We start from the raw sequence: 26,461 nt of genomic DNA, 5'->3' as shown, positions 1-26,461 counted from the left end.
GAAAGTACCTGGCGCTGAACAAACTTCTGGATGACTTTCTTGGCCTGTTGGAAGGGCGGCTCCTGTCCCGGGGCAGAGTTGGACATGGACAAACCCACATCCAGACACAGAACCAACGCTGTCTAGTTTAGCAACACAGAGAGGACATACTTTTAATTATTCAAATACAATACACATACTGATGTTGTGTTCTGACTCATAGTTAGTAATGCATGTAGCCTGCAGCAGTTAGACCCCTCCTTGAGAGCAACATGCTGTCTTTGTTTGGGAGAACACAAGGGCAAGACCCACTTATCTCCAAAAGGGGCGGGTTTACAGACACTAACACATTTCCTGGGCTGTATTCATTACACCGATTCTGTTGGAAAACTTGTCTTAAACAGAAGCAACGGAATGAGGAAGGACCGACTTAAATTCTCTCAAGTTTTAATGTCACATGCACAAGTACAGTGAAACGCCTTCCTTTAAAGCTCTAAACCCAACAGTGCAGTTGCAAATCGATCACACTCCTGTGGTGTAAACGGTTTACTTCAAACCGAGTTTGACAAATTGAGTAAGCTTAGAACTTCCCCGTATCGTTTCAGTTTGGTTGTTAAACGACAAAAAGGTTTCCATCGCAAGACGTAATGAATACACCCCTGGATTGACGTGAAGACATAGTGAGAGATGTAGCCATAGCGTAAATCACCAATATCATCACAAACAACTTTAACGTTAGTGATTCTAGCTAACTTATCGAGGACTAAACTCCACGGTGAATGACTTCCTTCACTAGTCCACTAGTTAACAAACTAATGGAACAATTCACTACTAAAATGTAAGGACTAGCATGTAGATATTTAATAATTATCTACATTTCTTGAACATAAATAAATAATAGCTTGCAAGATATGAGTCAGTAAAACTCGAAAGACTTGCCTTCGCTGAACGCGCCATCTTGATTCCCTTTCCCTCGCTTTTTAATGAGTCCGGAGGGGAAGCAAACGTAAGGTAGGAATGGTTCCTACACAAAAATGTACTTTTCCGCTTAAATGATCATGTACCGAATAAAAATCTCAAATTCAATGGGTTTCCATCGCAGTTTTGTCACAAAACTACTCTGGTTTTGGCTCGTGCGCTCTATGCAACATTTTGCCAATTCAGTGCGGGTAGGCGCTGTGAGTAGGTTAGTATACACATGAGATTATTATGGATAAAAGCGAGAATATTTTGATGTGTCAAACCGCAGTTCAGCATCGATCATCATGTCACCAGAATAAGACCCTCATCATTGTACTTTCACCACCATGTGAAGTTCATTGTGAGTCATTTAATCTGTAGCCTAATAAACAGCAAGATTTCCCAAATCCTAGTGAGAGGACCACACACCATATCATCCACTGACTCCAAATTTCCTTCGATATGATGGTTATTATATCAATATTTCCACCGCAATTCCTTGCATAATTTACTTTACAGACACAAATAGATCCCAACATAACATTATCTGTCAGCGTTTATAAAATTCCAACACTCTTCACCACCTCCACATAGGAGATGTGCTGTACAGCCCTGATCCTTGACATGCAACCTCTTTCACTCTAACAGGGCACTCTGGGAATTCAGGAATATGATCCCGACCACAGTTGAAACATTTTACATTCACGGACTCTAAAATAACACATTCCTACCGTCTGCAAAGACTTGGCACATGGTCAAATTATTAAAATGATTTGCATTAGATCAGGTTTTGTACAAATGCTCTTACAGCATATCTTATAAATCCCAACTTTACAGAGGGTGATAAATACACATCAAACATCAATAATACAGATAAACTTGGATCCTTTTCCCCATTCTCCTTACGGGTGAAGTCACGTGCATTAACTACTCCTGGAATTTCTTACCTAAGATATTGATTATAAATGTGCATCGGGACGGGAGCGAACCGGTGCCCTGCTCTGAAAATCTAAACTGTCCACTTCATGCGTCGATCATTTCGACGCAATAATTTCTATTCCAATTTGTAAGTCGCTCTGGACAAGAGCGTCTGCTAAATGACTTAAATGTAAATGTAAATGTAATTATTGGACTTCACTGTCGTCACTTCACTCATCTTTCTCGCTAACTGTACTCGACGTGCTTTCAACTTCAAACTACACTTCTGCTTCCCTCCTTCCTCCCACTACCCCGCATTGGCACGTTTCAACCAGCGCGTCAAGGTTTGACAATAAGAATGTAAAGTGTTTTGTCGCCACCAGCTGTACCTATAAGAGAAAAAGGACAACCATTCGATTAATGAATAGGTTCCGGTTGCAGGTTCCGGTGGTAGATGGCGCCAAAGCGCTGCGCTGGAGTTGAAGACGGACAGCCGCGCGCGCGTGGTCGCCTTAACAACGCAGTCGACGCAGATGGTAACTGAAGTAACGCTTAGTTCGCTAGCGCGTCAAGTCAGTCAGTTAGTCAGCTATAGCCAAGATTTAAAATACATATATATATATTTTTTTATGATTTGTAGCCTAAACGTTTGTGTTGAAAGTGAGCTGTAGTTTCTTTGTTTTACTGCTGCACCTTGCTTAATAAAGGTGTATGTAATGCTAGCTAGCTAACAGCTTGCTAACTGTTAACCGTTTGACCTATTGAAATGGATGACCATGATTCCCTGGGCAGTATGGACAGCTTACTTCTCCAGCTAGGTATGTTTTCAACTTTGACCTTTATTCCACTATACCCTAACCTTAGCTGGTGATTTACAGGAGTTCAATGGCTAACTGGTTGCTTTTCTTTGCTGATTTATAGCTCTGCAAACCAGGGACATCGCTCAGAAGAGGGATCAGATCAATCAACAGATTCAAAGTAAGTGATGGTGTCGCCTCACAGAAGGCGATATGGGGTGACTGGCTATCTCATGGTGACAGGTTCAAGCCCCGCTCCAGCTGTTAACAGCTACATTGGTGTCAGAAGTGGGATACCGTTAGTCCATCGCTTCTATGTGAATTCTGGCTGGAGTTGAGTCAGTATGTTGGCAGCAGCTACTCGATGTTAGTGATGTCTGTTTAACAATCTGATGGCCTTGAGATAGAAGCTGTTTTTCAGTCTCTCGGTCCCTGCTTTGATGCACCTGTACTGACCTCGCCTTCTGGATGATAGCGGGGTGAACAGGCAGTGGCTCGGGTGGTTGATGTCTTGATGATCTTTATGGCCTTCCTGGGACATCGGGTGCTGTAGGTGTCCTGGAGGGCAGGTAGTTTGCCCCCGGTGATGCATTGGGCAGACCTCACTACCCTCTGGAGAGCCTTACAGTTGTGGGCAGAGCAGTTGCCGTACCAGGCGGTGATACAGCCTGACAGGATGCTCTCGATTGTGTATCTGTAAAAGTTTGTGAGTGCTTTTGGTGACCAGCCAAATTTCTTCAGCCTCCTGAGGTTGAAGAGGTGCTGCTGCGCCTTCTTCACCACGCTGTCTGTGTGAGTGGACCATTTCAGTTTGTCTGTGATGTGTACGCAGAGGAACTGAAAACGTACTACCCTCTCCACTACTGTTCCATCGATGTGGATAGGGGGGTGCTCCCTCTGCTGTTCCCAGAAGTCCACCATCATCTCCTTAGTTTTGTTGACGTTGAGTGTGAGGTTATTTTCCGAGGGCCCTCACCTCCTCCCTCTCTCTAGGAGACAGAACGCGTCTCCTTCCTGAGCGGTATGATGGCTGTGTGGTCCCATGGTGTTATACTTGCGTACTATTGTTTGTACAGATGAACGTGGTACCTTCAGGCGTTTGGACATTGGTCCCAAAGATGAACCAGACTTGTGGAGATCGACCCTTTTTTTTTTTAGGTCTTGGCTGATTTCTTTGGATTTTCCCATGATGTCAAGCAAAGAGGCACTGAGTTTGAAGGCCTTGAAATACATCCACAGGTACACCTCCAATTGACTCAAATTATGTCAATTAGCCTAACAGAGGCTTCGAAAGCCATGACATCCTTTTCTGGAATTTTCCAAGCTGTTTAAAGGCACAGTCAACTTAGTGTATGTACACTTCTAACCCACTGGAATTGTGACACAGTGAATTAATTAAAGTTAAATAATCTGTCTGTAAACAATTGTTGGAAAAATTACTTGTGTCATGCACCAAGTAGATGCCCTAACCGACTTGCCAAAACTATAGTTTGTTAAAAATACATTTGTGGAGTGGTTGAAAAACAAGTTTTAATGACTCCAACCAAAGTGTATGTAAACTTCCAACTTCAACTGTATATTGTATGCGGAAAAAAAGGGAAATATATTTTTTTACAAACACAATTGTTCAGAGAAAGATATATTTTCTTTAACAGGTAATATTTTTTTTTTTTTCAAAAAGGTAGGGGTCAATATTATTGACACCGCTAAAGAATCGTATATAAATAGAGTTTAGTATATTTGGTCCCATATTCCTGACATGCAATGCTTACAGTACATCTAGCTCGTGACTCTACAAACTTATTGGATGCATTTGCAGTTAGTTTTAGTGTATTTCAGGTTATTTTGTGCCCAATAGTAATATAATATATTGTGTGATTTTGGAGTCACTTTTATTATAATGTAATGAATCGTGAATAATGATGAGTGACAAAGTTACAGAGGGTCAAAGATCATAATCCCAAGACATGCTAACCTCCCCTGTTATTGGTAATGGTTAGAGATTAGCATGTCTTGGTGGTTTGATCATTTACCCTCTATCTCAGTCATCATTATTCACCATTCATTCAGGATTATCTGTAATCATGGTAGCATCCACATTAATGTAGAAGTGTCTGACTCCAAAATGATACAGTACATTATTTACCGTTGATATTCTATTGCATCCAACACATTTGTAGAGTCACAAGCTTTATTTAGTCATTGTGTGCTTGGAATATGACCAAATACTACACTTTTGACCACATTATTTATAAGAATCTTTAGGGGTGTAAATAATCTTTAACCCAACCTTTTTGAGAGAAAACATTACTTATTAAAGAAAATATCTTTCTCTGGGTTGTATTAGCATAAAATAATATAATCTCACATTTTCTTTAGCGTACAAAGTAGTTCAGTATTTGAATTATTTATTTTATAGAGACATTATTGCTCATCCTTATAAGGGGGGTCAATCATTTGGGACCCCATTCTATATACATACTGTATATACAGTGCAATCGGAAAGTATTCAGACCCGAGACACCATTTTGTTACGTTAAAGCCTTATTCTAAAATGAATTTAATAGTCCGTCCCGCCATCAATCTACAGACAATAACTCACTTTGACAAAGCAAAGCCAGGTTTTTAGAAATGTTTGCACATTTATAAAATAACAAAACCAGGCAATATCACATTTACATAAGTATTCAGACCCTTTACTCTGTACTTTTGTTGAAGCACCCTTGGCAGCGATTACAGCCTCAAGTCTTCTTGGGTATGACGCTACAAGCTTGGCACACCTGTATTTGGGGAGTTTCTCCCATTCTTCTCTGCAGATCCTCTCAAGTTCTGTCAGGTTGGATGGGGAGTGTCGCTGCACAGCTATTTTCAGGTCTCTCCAGAGATGTTTGATCGGGTTCAAGTCCAGGCACTGGCTGGGCCACTCAAGGACATTGAGACTTTTCACTAAGTTTTGGCTGTGTACTTAAGGTCATTGTCCTGTTGGAAGGTGAACCTTCTCCCTCATTCTGAGATCCTGAGCTCTTTGGATCAGGTTTTCATCAAGGATCTATTTGTACTTTGCTCCGTTCATCTTTCCCTCAATCCTGACTAGTCTCCCTGCCACTGAAAAACATCCCCAAAGCATGATGCTGCCACCACCATGCTTCACCATAGGGATGGTTCCAGGTTTCCTTTACTCTGTACCTATGAATTGAAAAACTTGATGAAACAAAAAAGTGGAACAATCCTACAGTCTCTCAGGCCTTTAATAACATCATATCAAGGGCAGGCCATAGGTAACAATTTCTGTTGTGGTTGTCTTATGTTTTAGCTGTGTGGTGTTCATTAATCAGTTTATTTTATTTTCTCACCAGTCGGCAAAGCCAATGTTGCTGAGAAGAAATCCTACATCATAGGGATCCAGAAAAACATCAGGAAGCTTGAGGAGGAATCTCATCATAAGCAGAACATTGTGAAGCATCTCAAAGGCAATACGAAAAAGTAAAGCAAAAGTTTGTTGTGTTTTTTGTAGGTGGGTCTTTATAAATAATGGGGCCATTGTGTGACATTGGAATCAACATTTCAAAATGGTTTGAAACAAAAATAGAAAGGTTTTCATGCAGTTCCACATGTGTACTTAGACGAGAGGAATGCAAGTGAATATATGCCCATAACTATACATACTTTAAGCAGGGGTCATCAAGTCAAATTCAAGGACTTTTTTAAGTACATCATTATTATTTAAGAATAAGGATATAGAACCCCCTCCCCCTCAATAGAAGGTAGGACCTTTACCACTTTAAGAATAAGGATATAGAGCCCCCTCCCCCTCAATAGAAGGTAGGACCTTTACCACTTTAAGAATAAGGATATAGAGCCCCCTCTCCCTCAATAGAAGGTAGGACCTTTACCACTTTAAGAATAAGGATATAGAGCCCCCTCCCCCTCAATAGAAGGTAGGACCTTTACCACTTTAAGGATATAGAACCCCCTCCCCCTCAATAGAAGGTAGGACCTTTACCACTTTAAGGATATAGAACCCCCTCAATAGAAGGTAGGACCATTACCACTTTAAGGATATAGAACCCCCTCCCCCTCAATAGAAGGTAGGACCTTTACCACTTTAAGAATAAGGATATAGAACCCCCTCCCCTCAATAGAAGGTAGGACCATTACCACTTTAAGAATAAGGATATAGAACCCCCTCCCCTCAATAGAAGGTAGGACCTTTACCACTTTAAGGATATAGAACCCCCTCAATAGAAGGTAGGACCATTACCACTTTAAGGATATAGAACCCCCTCCCCCTCAATAGAAGGTAGGACCTTTACCACTTTAAGGATATAGAACCCCCTCCCCCTCAATAGAAGGTAGGACCATTACCACTTTAAGGATATAGAACCCCCTCCCCCTCAATAGAAGGTAGGACCATTACCACTTTAAGAATAAAGATATAGAACCCCCTCCCCCTCAATAGAAGGTAGGACCTTTACCACTTTAAGAATAAGGATATAGAACCCCCTCCCCTCAATAGAAGGTAGGACCTTTACCACTTTAAGGATAAGGATATAGAATCCCCTCAATAGAAGGTAGGCCATCCCCCCCTCAATAGAAGGTAGGACCTTTACCACTTTAAGAATAAGGATATAGAACCCCCATCCCCTCAATAGAAGGTAGGACCTTTACCACTTTAAGAATAAGGATATAGAGCCCCCTCCCCCTCAATAGAAGGTAGGACCATTACCACTTTAAGAATAAAGATATAGAGCCCCCTCCCCCTCAATAGAAGGTAGGACCTTTACCACTTTAAGAATAAGGATATAGAACCCCCTCCCCCTCAATAGAAGGTAGGACCTTTACCACTTTAAGGATAAGGATATAGAATCCCCTCCCCCTCAATAGAAGGTAGGACCTTTACCACTTTAAGAATAAGGATATAGAACCCCCTCCCCCTCAATAGAAGGTAGGACCTTTACCACTTTAAGGATATAGAACCCCCTCCCCCTCAATAGAAGGTAGGACCATTACCACTTTAAGGATATAGAACCCCCTCCCCCTCAATAGAAGGTAGGACCATTACCACTTTAAGGATATAGAGCCCCCTCCCCCTCAATAGAAGGTAGGATTACCACTTTAAGAATAAGGATAGACCATTACCACTTTAAGAATAAGGATATAGAATCCCTCCCCTCCAGTAGAAGGTAGGACCTTTCAATTTCGGGATGTATTCAGACCCCTTGAATTTTCCACATTTCGTTACGGTACAGCCTTATTCTAAAATGTATTAAATAATTGTTTCCCCTCATTAATCATTACCACTTTAAGGATATAAGCACGTAGCGCATAAAATTTGAATCCCCAAACTGCCTCTGGAAACAACCCCGTCAATAGAAGGTAGGACCTTTACCACTTTAAGGATATAGAACCCCCTCCCCCTCAATAGAAGGTAGGCCATTACCACTTTAAGGATATAGAACCCCCTCAATAGAAGGTAGTTAGTCTTAGTTCCAGTGGAGGGAAATCTTAATGCTACAGCATACAATGACATTCTAGAAGATTATGTGCTTCCAAATGTGTAGCAACAGTTTTGGGAAGGCCCTTTCCTGTTTCAGCATGACAATTCCCCCGCACAAAGCGAGGTCCATACAGAAATGGTTTGTCAAGATCAGTGTGGAAGAACTTGACTTGCCTGCACAGAGCCCTGACCTCAACCCCATCGAACACCTTTGGGATGATTTGGAACGCCGACTGTTAGCCAGGACTAACCGCCCAACATCAGTGCCCGACCTCACTAATGCTCTTTTGGCTGAATGGAATTAGATGTTCAACGAGCAGGTGTCCACATACTTCTGGTCATGTAGTGTAGGTTGGTACCCTAGTTTATAGAAAGACCCATGTACAGCCAGGCCTGTAGTGTAGGTTGATACCCTAGTTTATATAAAGATCCATGTACAGCCAGGCATGTAGTGTAGGTTGGTACCCTAGTTTATATAAAGATCCATGTACAGCCAGGCATGTAGTGTAGTTTGGCACCCTAGTTTATATAAAGATCCATGTACAGCCAGGCATGTAGTGTAGGTTGGTACCCTAGTTTATATAAAGATCCATGTACAGCCAGGCATGTAGTGTAGTTTGGCACCCTAGTTTATATAAAGATCCATGTACAGCCAGGCATGTAGTGTAGGTTGGTACCCTAGTTTATATAAAGATCCATGTACAGCCAGGCATGTAGTGTAGTTTGGTACCCTAGTATATAAGAATGCAATCCTAGCTTTGGATTGCATTCATAAAACATATCAGAGTAGGAATGCTGATCTAGGATCAGTTTTGCCCTTTACAGTAGATGATAATGAATATCATTATATAGACTGGGGGATGTGATCCTGGACAGCACTCTGAGACACTTTGTGAATGCAGGCCCTGCTGTGAATTCTTGTATCATTGTACCCCCTCTCTTGCAGTCTAAAGGGAACTAATGGCCTCCTGCTGCAGTATGAGAAGACGCTGCAGGCTGAATTGGAGAGGAGACGAGACAACTGTAATCAAGACATGTAGGCCTACATTTTGTCTTGACATTTACATCATGGTCATTTACAGTGAAAAAGCACTGAATTATTAGACAACCCGTAACACTGAATCAGTTATACTTAGGACTCCAATGTGTCTGCTGTAGGAAAGTGTACCAGGAGAGAATAGAGCGCTACAGGAAGGTTTTCCAGCAGCACAAAGAGAGTTACTGCCAGAACCCACTGGCCAAGCAGCTGCTGATGATTCAGTCAGGAAAAGAAGAGCTGGAAAGCAGGATTAAAGTTTGTGAGGACCAGATAACAGCCAAAGAGAAGGCTCTGCAGGATCTACTAGGTAACTACTGGGACTATGATTCCTTACAGTAAACACACCTGACTCAACTTGTCAACCATTCATCAAGCCCTGGATTACTATATTTCATCTTTATTTAACTAAGCAAGTCAGTTAAGAACAAATTCTTATTTACAATGACGGCCTAGGAACAGTGGGTTAACTGCCTTGTTCAGGGGTAGAACGACAGATTTTTACCCTGTCAGCTTGGGCATTCGATCTTGCAACCTTTCGGTCACTGGCCCAATGCTCGAACCACTAGGCTACCTGCCGCCCCAAACCCCAATCAAGTGACTTTGCCCGGTGTGCTGCTGGCTGTACCGGAGGACTGGAGTTGGGAAACTGGATTTTTAAAAATGTATTTAACTAGGCAAGTCAGACACACTGTACTCGGTAACCAAATGGTAACCAATATCCCCTACTAGGTAACTAACACGTTTTAGTCGACTGAATATCCTGTGTCTTTGGTTTGATGTACAGTACAAAGAAGTACAAGCTTATTTCTTTCTTCCCTCAGGTCAGACATTGTCCATCGAAAACCCATTGGAAAGGTATCCTTTTGCACGGTTAATGTCAACCGAAACTCACTGACATGCAAAACGATTAGGGTTGAGCCGATATATGATGAAATTGAATATCGTAATATTTGACATTGACAATATGTCGGGAAGTGCAAGAAGGTATATTGTGATGTTCAAGACCATACTTTATTTGAACAGTTTTATTTGTTAGGCTGTATCAATACGGTAAATGAAGTCTAAATAAATTAACTAAGCCTTATTTTTTCACCACACAAAGATTATTTAATGAGAATGTGATTATAATATCGTATAAAATATGAACTATTGTAGTCTGGAATGATATAGTCATTACCAGCCCAAAATGATTATATCAGGTATTGCAATATTTGGAGTAGCATATGGTAAAAGAGCTCACCCCAGATATTTAATTTCAGAACTGGTTAGGGTTAAGGTAAGGGTCAGTTCTAGATTTTGATGAGTGGTTTTATAGGTCAGGAGTGTCCTTATTGCCTCTGTAAGAGTGTCAGATAAGGTGAGCAGTTCTCAACTTTTCTGTTCAGCATCTCTGGTCTATTGACGGCAGCAGAGTCTCACAGACAGTCCTCGGCTCAGACTGAGGATGACCATCAGTCTCCACTAGACATCTCCTCCCTCCATGTTTCCCAGGTATATATATATCTCTCCTCCTCCCTCCATCTCTCCCAGGTATCTATCTTTTTCCTCCCTCCATTTCTCCAACCTCCTATCTCTCCCAGGTAGCTATCTCTCTCCTCCTCCTATCTCTCCCAGGTATCTATCTCTCTCATCTTCCTCCTATCTCTCCCAGGTATCTATCTCTCTCATCCTCCTCCTATCTCTCCCAGGTATCTATCTCTTCCTCCTCCTATCTCTCCCAGGTATCTATCTCTCTCATCTTCCTCCTATCTCTCCCAGGTATCTATCTCTCTCCTCCTCCTATCTCTCCCAGGTATCTATCTCTCTCATCTTCCTCCTATCTCTCCCAGGTATCTATCTCTCTCCTCCTCCTATCTCTCCCAGGTATCTATCTCTCTCATCTTCCTCCTATCTCTCCCAGGTATCTATCTCTCTCATCCTCCTCCCATCTCTCCCAGGTATCTATCTTTTTCCTCCCTCCATTTCTCCAACCTCCTATCTCTCCCAGGTAGCTATCTCTCTCCTCCACCTATCTCTCCCAAGTATCTCTCTCCTCCTCCCATCTTTCCAAGCCTAAGGTATCTTTAGCCTGGATGCTGGGACTCAGTTCAGTCTAGACAAGAGTGGTCAGTCATCTTCCTCTTGTCCTTTTGCAGGATGGCCATGAGAAACACGGAGAGGGAATTGAAGAGCATCTAGAGAAGACCGTTGCTCACCCTCCATCACAAGGAGACACACACTGTGACCTGTGGTCATACTCAGAGGCAATGGGTAGGATCTTCAATGGTTAGGATCTTCAATGGTTAGGATCTTCAATGGTTAGGATCTTCAATGGTTAGGATCTTCAGTGGTTAGGATCTTCAATGGGTAGGATCTTCAATGGGTAGGATCTTCAATGGTTAGGATCTTCAATGGGTAGGATCTTCAATGGGTAGGATCTTCAATGGTTAGGATCTTCAATGGGTAGGATCTTCAATGGGTAGGATCTTCAATGGGTAGGATCTCCAATGGTTAGGATCTTCAATGGTTAGGATCTTCAATGGGTAGGATCTTCAATGGGTAGGATCTTCAATGGTTAGGATCTTCAATGCTTCATTTCTGGGCTTTCACTTTGTGGGCCCATTTCCAGTTTAAATTGATTCTGGTGGTAAAATGTTTTAAATCCGTCCTCCAGATGGAATACACGCTTCAGACCAGGAGGAGGGAAGTTTACTAGAGGAACAGGTCTGCTCTTTATTATTAGAATATAATAATATCAGTATTCAACAACGTGGTACTGCTGTAAAATCACACTCCAAGTAACATCAGCATCAGTTAGAAGAGAACATGGACACAGACCTATTCAGTGACACGACACTGATGAAGTACTGTGCTGTAGATTCATGATTCTGTTATATACGGCATACAGTCATGCGTCCCAAATGGCTCCCTATGCCCTTAAAGTGTACTCTGCACTACTTTTGATCAGTGCCCAAGGCTCTGGTTAAAAGTAGTGCACTATGTAAGGAATAGGGTGCCATTTAGGAGGCCACGTAACGCTCTTGTTATACAGTGCATTCTGAAAGTATTCAGACCCCTTCACTTTTTCCACATTTTGTAACCTTACAGCCTTATTCTAAAATGGATTAAATGTAATGTTTTCCTCATCAATATACACACACTACCCCATAATGACGAAGCAAAAGCAGGTTTTTAGAAATGTCTTCTAATCTATTAAAAATGAAAAACAGAAATACCTTATTTATCGAAATTGAGCTCAGGTCCATCCTGTTTCCATTGATCATCCTTGAACTTAAATTCAATTGATTGGACATTATTTGGAAAGACATACACCTGTCTATATAAGGTTCCACATTTGACAGCGCATGTCAGAGCAAAAACCAAGCCATGAGGTCAAAGGAATTGTCCGTAGAGCTCCGAGACAGGATTGTGTCGAAGCACAGATATGGGGAAGGGTACCAAAACATTGCTGCAGCATTGCAGGTCTCCAAGAACACAGTGGCCTCCATCATTTTTAAAAGGAAGAAGTTTGGAACCACCAAGACTCTTCCTAGAGCTGGCCGTCCAGCCAAACTGAGCAATCAGAGGAGAAGGGCCTTGGACATGGAGCTGACCAAGAACCTAATGGTCACTCTGACAGAGCTCTAGAGTTCCTCATTGGAGATGGGATGAACTTTCCAGAAGGACAACCATCTCTTCAGCACTCCACCAATCAGGCCTTTATGGTAAAGTGACCAGATGGAAGACACTTCTCAGTAAAAGGCACATGACAGCCCGCTTAGAGTTAGCCAAAAGTCACCTAACGGACTCTCAGACCATGAGAAACAAAATTCTCTCATCTGATGAAACCAGTGTAACGGATGTGAAACGGCTAGCTTAGTTAGCGGTGTGCGCTAAATAGCGTTTCAATCGGTTACGTCACTTGCTCTGAGACCTTGAAGTAGTAGTTCCCCTTGCTCTGCAAGGGCCGCGGCTTTTGTGGAGCGATGGGTAACGATGCTTCAAGGGTGACTGTTGTCGATGTGTGCAGAGGGTCCCTGGTTCGCGCCCGGGTATGGGCGAGGGGACGGACGTAAAGTCATACTGTTACACCAAGATTGAACTCTTTGGCCTGAAAGACAAGCGTCACGTCTGGAGGAAACCTGGCACCATCCCTACTGTGAAGCATGGTGGTGGCAGCATCATGCTGTGGGAATGTTTTTCAGTGGCAGGCAGACTAGTCAGGCTTGAGGGAAAGATGAACTGAGTAAAGTACAGAGAGATTCTTGATGAAAACCTGCTCCAGAGCCCTCAGGATCTCAGAATGAGGCAAAATTTCACGTTTCAACAGGACAACGACACTAAACACACAGCCAAGACAACGGAGGAGTGGCTTCGGGACAAGTCTCTGAGTGTTCATGAGTGGCCCAGCCAGAGCCCGGACTTAAAGCCAATCAAACATCTCTGGAGCGACCTGATAGTAGCTGTGTAGCAATGCTCCCCATCCAACCTGACAGAGCTTGAGAGGATCTGCAGAGAAGAATGGGAGAATCTCCACAAATACAGGTGTGCCAAGCTTGTAACGTCATACTCAAGAAGACTTGTGATATTTCATTCTTTAATTTTTTTTATACATTCGCAAACATTTAAACGTTTTTTTGCTTTGTCATTATGGGGTATTGTGTGTAGATTGATGAGAGGGGAAAACGATTTAATCTATTTTAGAATAAGGTTATAACATAACAAAAAAGTGAAGGGGTCTGAATACTTTCCGAATGTAAATATGCTATGTAACATCTGTTTGACTCTTTATAGAAGGAGTGTCTGAACACCTCCAGTACAGTGGGGATGGAGGAGGTGAAGGAGAGGGGGACTGAGGGAGGAGACGAACAGCCTACACCCCTCATTACTGAGGCGGAGGAGAATGAAGGGATGGGAGCAGCATTCTCTCCTCAGACTCCTGCTAGAATGAAAGCTGTGTCCAGCACCCCAACCTTCTCCCTGAAGTAAGACATGCATAGTTAAAACAGATGTTATCCTAGGCTGGGTCTGAGATGGCACCCAGGGCCCAGGTCAAAAGTAGTGCACCCTGGGCTCTGCTGAAAAGTAGTACACTACGGTCATGGCCAAAAGTTTTGAGAATGACACAAATATACATTTTGGAGTCTGCTGCCTCAGTTTGTATGTTGGCAATTTGCATATACTCCAGAATGTTATGAAGAGTGATCAGATGAATTGCAATTAATTGCAAAATCCCTCTTTGCCATGTAAATTAACTGAATCCCCATAAAACATTTCCACTGCATTTCAGCCCTGCCACAAAAGGACCAGCTGACACCATGTCAGTGTTTCTCTCGTTAGTGTTGACGAGGACAAGGCTGGAGATCACTCTGTCATGCTGGTTGAGTTTGAACAACAAACTGGAAGCTTCAAAAGAAGGGTGGTGCTTAGAATCATTGTTCTTCCTCTGTCATCCATGGTTACCTGCAAGGAAACACGTGCAGTCATTATTGCTGCCAGTAAGATTGCACCTAAATCAACCATTTATAGGATCATCAAGAACTTCAAGGAGAGTGGTTCAATTGATGTGAAGAAGGCTTCAGGGCGCCCAAGAAAGTCCAGCCAGCGCCAGAACCGTCTCCTAAAGTTGATTCAGCTGAGGGATCGGGGCACCACCAGTACAGAGCTTGCTCAGGAATGGCAGCAGGCAGGTGTGAGTGCATCTGCTCGCACAGCGAGGCGAAGACTTTTGGAGGATGGCCTGGTGTCAAGAAGGGCTGCAAAGAAGCCACTTCTCTCCAGGAAAAACATCAGGGACAGACTGATATTCTGCAAAAGGTACAGGGATTGGACTGCTGAGGACTGGGGTAAAGTAATTTTCTCTGATGAATCCCCTTTCCGATTGTTTGGGGCATCTGGAAAAAAGCTTGTCCGGAGAAGACAAGTTGAGAGCTAACATCAGTCCTGTGTCATGTCAACAGTAAAGCATCCTGAGACCATTCATGTGTGGGGTTGCTTCTCAGCCAAGGGAGTGGGCTCACTCACAATTTTGCCTAAGAACACAGCCATGAATAAAGAATGGTACCAACACATCCTCCGAGAGCAACTTCTCCCAACCATCCAGGAACAGTTTGGTTACAAACAATGCCTTTTCCAGCATGATGTAGCACCTTGCCATAATGCAAAAGTGATAACTACCGTAATTTCCGGACTATAAGCCGCTACTTTTTTCCCACGCTTTGAACCTCGCGGGTTTATACAATGACGCGGCTAATTTATGGATTTTTCCCGCTTTCACAAGATTCATGCCGCCAAAAAACTGAGCACCGTCACATAATGTGACGTAAATCGAGCGCGCTCAAACTTCCCATCATTCTGATTACGGTAGTCATTTTGTCACCCTTATCATGGCAAAGACACGGAGAAATGCATATGATGCAGCTTTCAAGTTGAAGGTGATCGATCTGGCTGTTGGAAAAGGAAATAGAGCTGCTGACAGCGTGGAGCATTGTCAAAAAATCCACTATCATCAACGGGATTTCAAAAGGCTGGACTGCTGCGTGCTGAAGAGGGCAGCGATCCAACATCGGATGAAGCAATTCTGAGGCTATTCAACTCCGACCCTGAAGGAGATGACTTCAGTGGTTTCAACTCCGACACCGAAGGAGATGACTTCAGTGGTTTCAACTCAGACGCCGAAGGAGATGACTTCAGTGGTTTCAACTCCGACACCGAAGGAGATGACTTCAGTGGTTTCAACTCCGACACCGAAGGAGATGACTTCAGTGGTTTCAACTCCGACACCGAAGGAGATGACTTCAGTGGTTTCAACTCCGACACCGAAGGAGATGACTTCAGTGGTTTCAACTCCGACACCGAAGGAGATGACTTCAGTGGTTTCAACTCCGACACCGAAGGAGATGACTTCAGTGGTTTCAACTCCGACACCGAAGGAGATGACTTCAGTGGTTTCAACTCAGACGCCGAAGGAGATGACTTCAGTGGTTTCAACTCCGACACCGAAGGAGATGACTTCAGTGGTTTCAACTCGAACTCCGACAGAAGGAGATGACTTCAGTGGTTTCAACTCCGACACCGAAGGAGATGACTTCAGTGGTTTCAACTCCGACACCGAAGGAGATGACTTCAGTGGTTTCAACTCCGACACAACTCCGAAGGAGATGACTTCAGTGGTTTCAACTCTGAAGGAGATGACTTCAGTGGTTTCAAGGAGATGACTTCTGGCGAAGGAGATGACAGTGGTTTCAACTCCGACTCTGACAACTCCGAAGGAGATGACTTCAGTGGTTTCAACTCCGACACTGACTTCAGTGGTTTCAACTCCGACACGAAGGAGATGACTTCAGTGGTTTCAACTCCGACGCCGAAGGAGATGACTTGAGTGGTTTCAACTCTGACACCGAAGGAGATGACTTCAGTGGTTTCAGTGCACAGGAGGAGGAAGATAGTGACCAATGACTTTCTTGGTCGGCTACTGTTTAATTTTTGTTGCAAGCCGTGTTTCGTTAAAGCCGATTTATTTTTGTTACAAGCTGTGTTTCGTTAAAGCCTATTTATTTTCGTTACAAGCCGTGTTTCGTTTAAAGGCTGTGTAAAGTTCATTTGTTTCAATGTACCGGTTGGCACCTGCGGCTTATAGACATGTGCGGCTTATTTATGTACAAAATCATTTTTAAATAATTCAGTGGGTGCGGTTTATATTCAGGTGCGCTTAATAGTCCAGAAATTACGGTAAGTGGCTGGGGAACAAAACATAGATATTTTGGGTCCATGGCCAGGAAACTCCCCAGACCTTAATCCCATTGAGAACTTGTGGTCAATCCTCAAGAGGCGGGTGGACAAACAAAAACCCACAAATTCTGACAAACTCCAAGAACTGATTATACAAGAATGGGCTGCCATCAGTCAGGATGTGGCCCAGAAGTTAATTGACAGCATGCCAGGGTGGATTGCAGAGGTCTTGAAAAAGAAGGGTCAACACTGCAAATATTGACTCTTTGCATCAACTTCATGTATTTGTCAATAAAAGCCTTTGACACTTATGAAATGCTTGTAATTATACTTCAGTATCCATAGTAACATCTAACAAAAATATCTAAAGACACTGAAGCAGCAAACTTTGTGGAAATTAATATTTGTGTCATTCTCAAAACTTTTGGACACGACTGTATGGAGGGGAAAGGGTGCCATTTGAGATGCAGACCTCCCAGTTGTATATAAATGCTTACTTATGTATATGAATGAGTCTTATATAATATCTCCAGCAGTAGCCACAGTGGGTCACCTAGTCAGCTAGACGGATCCACAGTGAAATCCCCAGGCTTCCTGTTCTCCATGAGCTCAGCTCCTAGCCCCACCACCCCCGACTTCTCTGGCTTCCACTGTGGCTTTGAACTGGGCTCAGGCCAGGAGGAAGTGAGGGAACATCAAAAACACTTTTTACAATGATGACCCATCCATCAATAACTCTATATTAAACTCTAATATTGTGTTTCATTGTAGGAGCCTCCTTTCCCCTTCAGCAGCTCATATTTCAGCAGTGAAAAGGTACCATTATATGTTCTGTTAAATGTTATTCTCTGTCGTGTCAGTATCAGACATAATGTGGAACGTGGCTAATTTATTACCTTTTTATTTTTGTCATCTTAGAAACCGTCAGGATCCAGATCGCCATCAGGTGGGAAATTCTGTCTGCTATTAATAAATTATACTTTTCAAAAGTGATTATTTTTTAGTTGGAGTGCTGATTGATCTAGGATCAGTTTTGCCTTTAAAATGAAAAAATAAATGGACAGGGGGAAACTGATCCTATACATTTTATAAATACAGACCCTGATGTGATTCTTCCTCTGTGTAATAGCAATATGTATGTTATTGAAGGCTTCCTGTTTGCCCGGCCAGAGTCGGAGAAGTCAGAAGATGGATTTGAGTTCCCCTTCAGCTCTAAGAGTTCTGGTCAACCGTCAACCAGCAGAGAGAAAGGATCAGGGGCTGGGGACTCCTTCCCTTTCTCCTTTAACTTCTAGCACATCTTACTGTAACACATCTTACTGTACCCTATTCCCTATATAGTGCACTACTTTTGCCCAGGGCCATGTAGTGTTCTAGGGCAATAGGGCGCCATTTGGATGCATCCTGAGATTTTTCCACGTTACTGTACATGAGTTCCATTTCATGTTTGGTTATTTCTAGAAATATGCCGAGGACTTCAACTCTTTGTTGTTGTCATGCACTGTAGATCTGTTTTAGCGGTTCTTAATATTTACTCTAGTAAATATCATCAACTGTTGTATGAAAATTACTACCTTATAAGATAAAGTACCATCTAGACTTAAACTTCGCTGTTTGTTCATAAATCATTTATAATTATTTAAAACTTAATTGAATTGATATTTAACTAAATAAAATCAGATAATTTGTGTTAAACTCTTGATAGTTTTTATTTCACATTGTTGCCATCTGTATCAAAATGAATCACAATGATATTAAGTCACATTTCTAATTTGGGCACTATCACTATTCTAAACACGTATTTTACAGATAGACTCGCTGAAGCAACAAATATACAAGAATACTACCCGACTGGTAATTCTCATGCTCAGTGTTCTGATTATACTGTAGGTGTCAGTGATCTGGCACACACACTGAATAACAGGTCAAATAAGATCACAAAACATACATTTGAGTCAAGTTGGCTGGATGTCCTTTGGGTGGTGGACCATTCTTGATACACACAGGAAACTGTTGAGTGTGAAAAACACACCAGCTTTGCAGTTCTTGACACAAACCGGTGTGCCTGGCACCTCCTATACCCTGTTAAAATGCACTAAAATATTTTGTCTTGCCCATTCACTCTCTGAATGGCACACATACACAACCCATGTCTTAATTGTCTCAAGGCTTAAAAATCCTTCTTTAACCTGTCTCCTCTTCATCTACACTTATTGACGTGGATTTAACAAGTGACATCAACAAGGGATCATAGCTTACACCTGAATTCACCTGGTCAGTCTATGTCATGGAAAGAGCAGGTGTTCCTAATGTTCTGTAAACTCAGTGTAGACCAAATAGCGTAATAGATAGTGTAGTCAAGTAGACACAATATTGTCTAGTGTACTAGGTATGTTACACAGTACGGCTGGGAATCGCTAGGGACCTAACAATGCAATATTATCACGATACTTTGGTGGCGATACGATATATATTGTGATTCTCACGACTCTATACCGATTTAATTGTAATTTGCTGTTCCAAACATATTGCTCACCATATGTCTGCACCATACATTTGCTGCAGAAGGACAAGAGTTTTGATCAGTCATGGAAATAAAAGTCCTGAAAAAAAATTGGAACACAGAGAATTGAGTTCACAAGTGCCGATGAATCCCTGAAGAAGGTGCAGTTGACCTTTCCATTTGATAGAGAGCCCAGTGCCCTGAGGAGAGGAAGACACTGAAACAACAGATAACCACACTAGAGAGCCCGGTGCCCAGTGCAATCGCAACAAATATTCTGTTCAGACCCCAACCAAGGATCATCAAAAGCTGTGCTATAAATTCTCTGGCAACCCAAAGATTCCTAGATGCCCTTCCAGACTCCCTCCACCTACCCAAGGACGTCAGAGTACAAAAATCGGTTAACCACCTAACTTGAGAAACTAAATTTAACCTTGTGTAATAACCTAGATGCAGTCACACCCTTAAAAACAAAAAGCATTTGTCATAAGAAACTAGCTCCCTGGTATACAGAAAATACCCTGAAGCAATCAAACTGAAATGGCGCCACACCAATCTGGAAGTCTTCTGACTAGCTTGGAAAGACAGTACAGTGCAGTACCGAAGAGCCCTCACTGCTGCTACACCAAACTTGAAGTCTTCTGACTAGCTTGGAAAGACAGTACCGTGCCGTACCGAAGAGCCCTCACTGCTGCTACACCAAACTGGAAGTCTTCTGACTAGCTTGGAAAGACAGTACTGTACTTGGAAAGACACTACTGAATGAGCTATTGATACATGGTACCCTACTATTGAATGAGCTATTGGTAGATGGAACCTTACTATTGAATGAGGTGTTGGTAAATGGTAGTCTACTATTGAATGAGCTGCTGATAAATGGTAGTCTGCTATTGAATGAGGTGTTGGTAAACGATACCCTACTAAGGTCACGCCCTGACCTTAGAGAACCTTTTATTTCTCTATTTTGGTTAGGTCAGGGTGTGACTAGGGTGGGTAGTCTAGTTTTTTCTTTTCTATGTTGGTCTGGTATGGTTCCCAATCAGAGGCAGCTGTCTATTGTTGTCTCTGATTGGGGATCATATTTAGGCAGCCTTTCCTACCTTTTGTTTGTGGGATCTTGATTGTGTATTGTTCCTTTTTAGCCTTACAAAGCTGTACGTTTTGGTTGTTACTCTTTCTTTTGTGCCGGTTATCATAAATAAAAATGATTAACCTACCCCACGCTGCATCCTGGTTCGACCATCCTTCCAACAACGATCGTTACAAATGAACTATTGGTAAATGGCAGTCTTCTATTGAATGAGGTATTGATAAATGGTAGTCTACTATTGAATGAGCTACTGGTAAATGGTGCCCTACTATTGAATGAGTTGTTGGTAAATGGTAGTCTACTATTGAATGAGGTATTGATAAATGGTACCCTACTATTGAATGAGCTACTGGTAAATGGTGCCCTACTATTGAATGAGGTGTTGGTAAATGGTAGTCTACTATTGAATGAGTTGTTGGTAAATGGTAGTCTACTATTGAATGAGGTATTGATAAATGGTGCCCTACTATTGAATGAGTTGTTGGTAAATGGTAGTCTACTATTGAATGAGGTGTTGGTAAATGGTAGTCTACTATTGAATGAGGTGTTGGTAAATGGTAGTCTACTATTGAATGAGTTGTTGGTAAATGGTAGTCTACTATTGAATGAGGTATTGATAAATGGTAGTCTACTATTGAATGAGGTATTGATAAATGGTAGTCTACTATTGAATGAGGTGTTGGTAAATGGTAGTCTACTATTGAATGAGTTGTTGGTAAATGGTAGTCTACTAGGCGGTGTCCCGTTCCTGTAGGTTCATGCTCTACAACATCCGCAGAGTACGACCCTGCCTCACACAGGAAGCGGCGCAGGTCCTAATCCAGGCACTTGTCATCTCCCGTCTTGATTACTGCAACTCGCTGTTGGCTGGGCTCCCTGCCTGTGCCATTAAACCCCTACAACTCATCCAGAACGCCGCAGCCCGTCTGGTGTTCAACCTTCCCAAGTTCTCTCACGTCACCCCGCTCCTCCGCTCTCTCCACTGGCTTCCAGTTGAAGCTCGCATCCGCTACAAGACCATGGTGCTTGCCTACGGAGCTGTGAGGGGAACGGCACCTCAGTACCTCCAGGCTCTGATCAGGCCCTACACCCAAACAAGGGCACTGCGTTCATCCACCTCTGGCCTGCTCGCCTCCCTACCACTGAGGAAGTACAGTTCCCGCTCAGCCCAGTCAAAACTGTTCGCTGCTCTGGCCCCCAATGGTGGAACAAACTCCCTCACGACGCCAGGACAGCGGAGTCAATCACCACCTTCCGGAGACACCTGAAACCCCACCTCTTCAAGGAATACCTAGGATAGGGTAAGTAATCCTTCTCACCCCCCCCCCCCTAAAAAGATTTAGATGCACTATTGTAAAGTGGCTGTTCCACTGGATGTCATAAGGTGTATGCACCAATCTGTAAGTCGCTCTGGATAAGAGCGTCTGCTAAATGACTTAAATGTAAATGTAAATGTAAATGTACTATTGAATGAGCTATTGGTAAATGGTGCCCTACTATTGAATGAGCTATTGATAAATGGTCGTCTAATATTGAATGAGCTAATGGTAAATTTAGTATTACTAGCATTTAAGAGCAGTTGGAGGCCACGGAAGGAGAGTTGTATGGCATTGAAGCTCGTCTGGAGGGATACTAGCCATCCCGCATGCGGGAGCGTAACGTAGCCTCAAACGAATTAGCATAACGCAGTGGATATAAATCTTCCTAGAAAATGTTCCTATTCATGAAAATCACAAATTAAATATACTGAGACACAGCTTAGCCTTTTGTTAATCACACTGTCGTCTCAGATTTTTAAAATATGCTTTACAGCCAACGCTAGACAAGCATTTGTGTAAGTTTATCATGGCATAATGCTATGCTAGGCTCTGCTGGCAGCAGGCAACATTTTCACAAAAATAAGAAAAGCAATCAAATTAAATAATTTACCTTTCAAGAACTTCGGATGTTTTCACTCAGGAGACTCCCAGTTAGATAGCAAATGTTCCTTTTTTCCAAAAATATTTTTTTTGTAGGCTAAATAGCTCCCGTTTGTTCGTCAGGTTTGGCTGAGAAATCGACCGGAAAATGCAGTCACTACAACGCCAAACTTTTTTCCAAATTAGCTCCATAATATCGACAGAAACATGGCAAACGGTGATTAGAATCAATCCTCAAGGTGTTTTTAACATATATATTCCATAATATATCCGTTGAGGCAATTGGTTTCTCATAAGAAGCGATTGGAAAAATGGCTACCTCAGTATTTTACGCAAGATTTTCTGCGGTCACCATCTGACCACTTGCTAAATGTGGTCCCTTACGGCTATTCTTCAAAAGAAATGCGTAAAAAGATGTCACAATGCGATAAACACCTTGGGGAAGACGTAGAAAATGTAAGCTCATTCGTAGCTCATTCTCAGCCATATACGGAGTCATTGGCATGAGGCGGTTTCAAAAAATGTGACACTTCCTGATTGGATTTTTATTCTGGTTTCGCCTGTAACATCAGTTCTGTTGCACTCACAGACAATATCTTTACAGTTTTGGAAACGTCGGAGTGTTTTCTATCCAAAGCTGTCAATTATATGCATAGTCGAGCATCTTTTCGTGACAAAATATCTTGTTTAAAACGGGAACGTTTTTTATCCAAAAATGAAAATACTGCCCCCTAGTTAGAAAAGGTTATTAACACAGTGTCCAAAGAAGGGCCAGAGGTATACAGATTGGTGTCGTCTGCGTAGAGGTGGATCAAAGAATCACCAGCAGCAAGAGCGACATCATTGATTGATACGGAGAAAAGAGTCGGCCCGAGAATTGAACCCTGTGGCACCCCCATAGAGACTGCCAGAGGTCCGGACAACAGGCCCTCCGATTTGACACACTGAACTCTATCAGAGAAGTAGTTGGTGAACCAGGCTAGGTAATCATTTGAGAAACAAAGGCTGTTAAGTCTGCCAATAAAAATGTGGTGATTGACAGAGTCGAAAGCCTTGGCCAGGTCGATGAACACTGCTGCACAGTAATATCTCTTATCGATGGCGGTTATGATATCGTTTAGGACCTTGAGCGTGGCTGTGGTGCACCAATGACCAGCTCGGAAACCAGATTGCGTAGTGGAGAAGGTACGCTGGGATTCGAAATGGTCAGTGATCTGTTTGTTAACTTCGCTTTCGAAGACCTTAGAAAGGCAGTGTAGGATAGATATAGGTCTGTAGCAGTTTGGGTCGAGAGTGTCTCCCCCTTTGAAGAGGAGGATGGTAGTCTATTATTGAATGAGCTTTTGTTAAATGGTATTCTGTTATTGAATGGAATATTGGTAAATGGTACCCTACTATTGAATGAGGTGTTGATAAATGGTAGTCTACTATTGAATGAGCTATTGGTAAATGGTAGTCTACTATTGAATGAGCTATTGGTAAATGGTACCCTACTTTTGAATGAACTATTGGTAAATGGTAGTCTACTATTGAATTAGCTATTGGTAAATGGTACCTTACTGTTGAATGAGCTATTGGTAAATGTTCATCTACTATTGAATGAGCTATTGATAAATGGTACCCTACTATTGCATGAGCTATTGATAAATGGTACCCTACTATTGCATGAGCTGTTGGTAAATGGTAGTTTAATATTTTATGATCTTGTTGTTAATGGTATCCTACCATTGAAGGCGCTAATCGGTAAATATTATGTTGAACATATTAAACGGCTCTCTATCCACCAAACTCACAAAAAGTGGCAGTAATAAAGCCTCTCTTGAAAAAGCCAAACCTTGACCCAGAAAATATAATAAACTATCGGCCTATATTGAATCTCCCATTCCTCTCAATGTTTTTGCCTTCCTGACAACAAACAATGTATACGAAATGCTTCAGTCTGGTTTTAGACCCCATCATAGCACTGAGACTGCACTTGTGAAGGTGGTAAATTACCTTTTAATGGCGTCAGACCGAAGCTCTGCATCTGTCCTCGTGGTCCTAGACCTTAGTGCTGCTTTTGATACCATTGATCACCACATTCTTTTGGAGAGATTGGAAACCCAAATTGGTTTACACGGACAAGTTCTGGCCTGGTTTAGATCTTATCTGTCGGAAAGATATCAGTTTGTCTCTGTGGATGGTTTGTCCTCTGACAAATCAACTGTAAATTCTGGTGTTCCTCAAGGTTCCATTTTGGGACCACTCTTGTTTTCACTATATATTTTACCTCTTGGTGATGTCATTCGGAAACATAATGTTAACTTTCACTGCTATGCGGATGACACACAGCTGTACATTTCAATGAAACATGGTGAAGCCCCAAAATTGCCCTCCCTGGAAGCCTGTGTTTCAGACATAAGGAAGTGGATGGCTGCAAATGTTCTACTTTTAAATTCGGACAAAACAGAGATGCTTGTTCTAGGTCCCAAGAAACAAAGACATCTTCTGTTGAATCCGACAATTAATCTTAATGGTTGTACAGTCGTCTCAAATAAAACTGTGAAGGACCTCGGCGTTACTCTGGACCCTGATCTCTCTTTTGACGAACATATGTCGTGGAAGATTCAGAATTTGTTGGTAACATATGTAAGATGTTTTATATTCATCAAATGTGTGTAAGTTACTTCCCATCAGAATGGTATTTTTGTATAATACTGTGGCGAGGTTGCAGTTATCTGTTCAATGTCAAGACTAAGTTGCATGGGCCGCAGAGAGGGGAGTGGTCAAAGTGTCATCATGTGTAAATATATCTCTTGACTCCACAATGTCTGTGTGCCAGTTCAGTGTGTCTCCGTGAGCTTGTCCAGGATTGGTTGTATTTAGAATTGGTTGTATCTAAATGACAATTTGATATATGCCTGTTGATATGGAGGATTGGTTTATGGTTCTGGGGTTTGAGAAAGGAGACAAAGCTGAACGATGAATTATGCCAATGCTGTCTTATCCTGTGTGTGTCTTTGCTATAAAGGACCTAATTTGAAATGTGGAAGGGGCTCTCAGAGAATTCACTGAGAGACACTGAATTACCTGAGAGTCACAGGGTTGTGATAGAGCTCATATAATTAAAGATGGACTTTGATAACTAACTCTGACTTGTGTGGTTTGCTCCCCTGATTTGGTAAATAGAGGAAATTTCCACGACACATATCAAGACTGTTTCAAGGACAGCTTTATTCTATCTACATAACATTGCAAAAATCTGAAACTTTCTGTCCAAAAATGATGCAGAAAAATGTACACTGTCCACTGTACACTGTCCTTCTCTCAGCACATATCAGAGCTGCAGGCTAAAGTTAAATCTAGACTTGGTTTCCTCTATCGTAATCGCTCCTTTCACCCAATCTGCCGAACTAACCCAGAATCAGATGACTATCCTACCTATGCTAGATTACAGAGATATAATTTATAGATCGCAGCTAAGGTTGCTCTCCTGTAAATTGGTCATCTCTGTAAACCCGTCGCAAGACCCACTTGTTGATGCTCTTGTATAAAACCCTCTTTAGGCCTCACTCCCCCTATCCGTGAGCTGGTGTGGACTATCACTTTGTAGCTGAGCTGTTGTTGCTCCTAGACATTTCCACTTCACAATAACAGCACTTACAGTTGACCGGGGCAGCTCTAGCAGGGCAAACATTTCACGAAGTCACTTGTTCTAAAGGAGGCCTCCTGACTGTGTCACGTTGAAAGTCAATGAGCTCAAGTAATATTTTGTCTATGGAGATTGCATGGCTGTGTGCTCAGTTTTATATACCTATCATCAACCGGTATGGCTGAAATATCAATCCAAATGACTATGAACTAAGGGACAGTTACGTATTTATTTTGAATATGAACTGTGGACCTGTTAAAATATACCAGTCTTAAAAAAAAACGTGTCTTATTAAAAATAATTGTCCCCTTTTCACCTGAAAACTGTTGGTTAAAAACACCTTTGTCATTTACAAAGCAAGGTTTTTTAATCAACAGCTTTCAGGTGAAATCTAGTTAATGCTGCACTAATATGCTTC

The 26,461-nt window shown here is 42.2% G+C and overlaps 2 protein-coding genes across 8 annotated transcripts in view; one reads left to right on the top strand and one right to left on the bottom strand.

The window, feature by feature from the left end:
• Positions 1 to 1,998, bottom strand: part of xrcc5 (X-ray repair complementing defective repair in Chinese hamster cells 5) — a 47,328-nt gene extending 45,330 nt beyond the window's left edge. For 2 of the 4 annotated variants that reach the window (XM_052515726.1, XM_052515727.1), the window contains exons 1-2: positions 915 to 1,003; positions 9 to 118 (exon numbers count right to left, since the gene is read on the bottom strand). In XM_052515726.1, the coding sequence (XP_052371686.1) occupies positions 9 to 118; positions 915 to 936 (132 nt within the window). In that variant the 5' untranslated portion in view covers positions 937 to 1,003. Of the gene's footprint in view, positions 1 to 8; positions 123 to 914; positions 1,122 to 1,886 lie in introns of those variants that run through there. The other 2 variants (XM_052515729.1, XM_052515728.1) reach the window with 2 other exon arrangements.
• Positions 1,999 to 2,127: 129 nt separating this feature from the next.
• LOC118378585 (uncharacterized) lies at positions 2,128 to 18,592 on the top strand. 4 transcript variants are annotated; one of them, XM_052515730.1, is made up of 14 exons: positions 2,128 to 2,675; positions 2,779 to 2,835; positions 6,011 to 6,137; positions 9,098 to 9,187; positions 9,310 to 9,497; positions 10,012 to 10,045; positions 10,576 to 10,681; positions 11,326 to 11,455; positions 11,844 to 11,893; positions 13,964 to 14,154; positions 17,434 to 17,584; positions 17,672 to 17,716; positions 17,819 to 17,846; positions 18,050 to 18,592. In XM_052515730.1, exons 1-14 carry the CDS (start codon positions 2,624 to 2,626, stop codon positions 18,193 to 18,195), a joined length of 1,395 nt encoding a protein of 464 aa, XP_052371690.1. In that variant the 5' UTR covers positions 2,128 to 2,623; the 3' UTR covers positions 18,196 to 18,592. The 4 variants fall into 4 exon arrangements, with proteins under 4 accessions (XP_052371690.1, XP_052371692.1, XP_052371691.1 ...); XM_052515732.1 differs by having other exon boundaries at positions 11,326 to 11,440; positions 18,050 to 18,584; XM_052515731.1 differs by having other exon boundaries at positions 17,437 to 17,584; positions 18,050 to 18,584.
• The last annotated feature ends 7,869 nt before the right edge of the window (positions 18,593 to 26,461 follow it).

Source organism: Oncorhynchus keta, unplaced genomic scaffold (genome assembly GCF_023373465.1).
Source record: "Oncorhynchus keta strain PuntledgeMale-10-30-2019 unplaced genomic scaffold, Oket_V2 Un_scaffold_29898_pilon_pilon, whole genome shotgun sequence".
NCBI lineage: Eukaryota > Metazoa > Chordata > Actinopteri > Salmoniformes > Salmonidae > Oncorhynchus > Oncorhynchus keta.
This window is presented reverse-complemented; position numbering and strand designations above follow the sequence as displayed.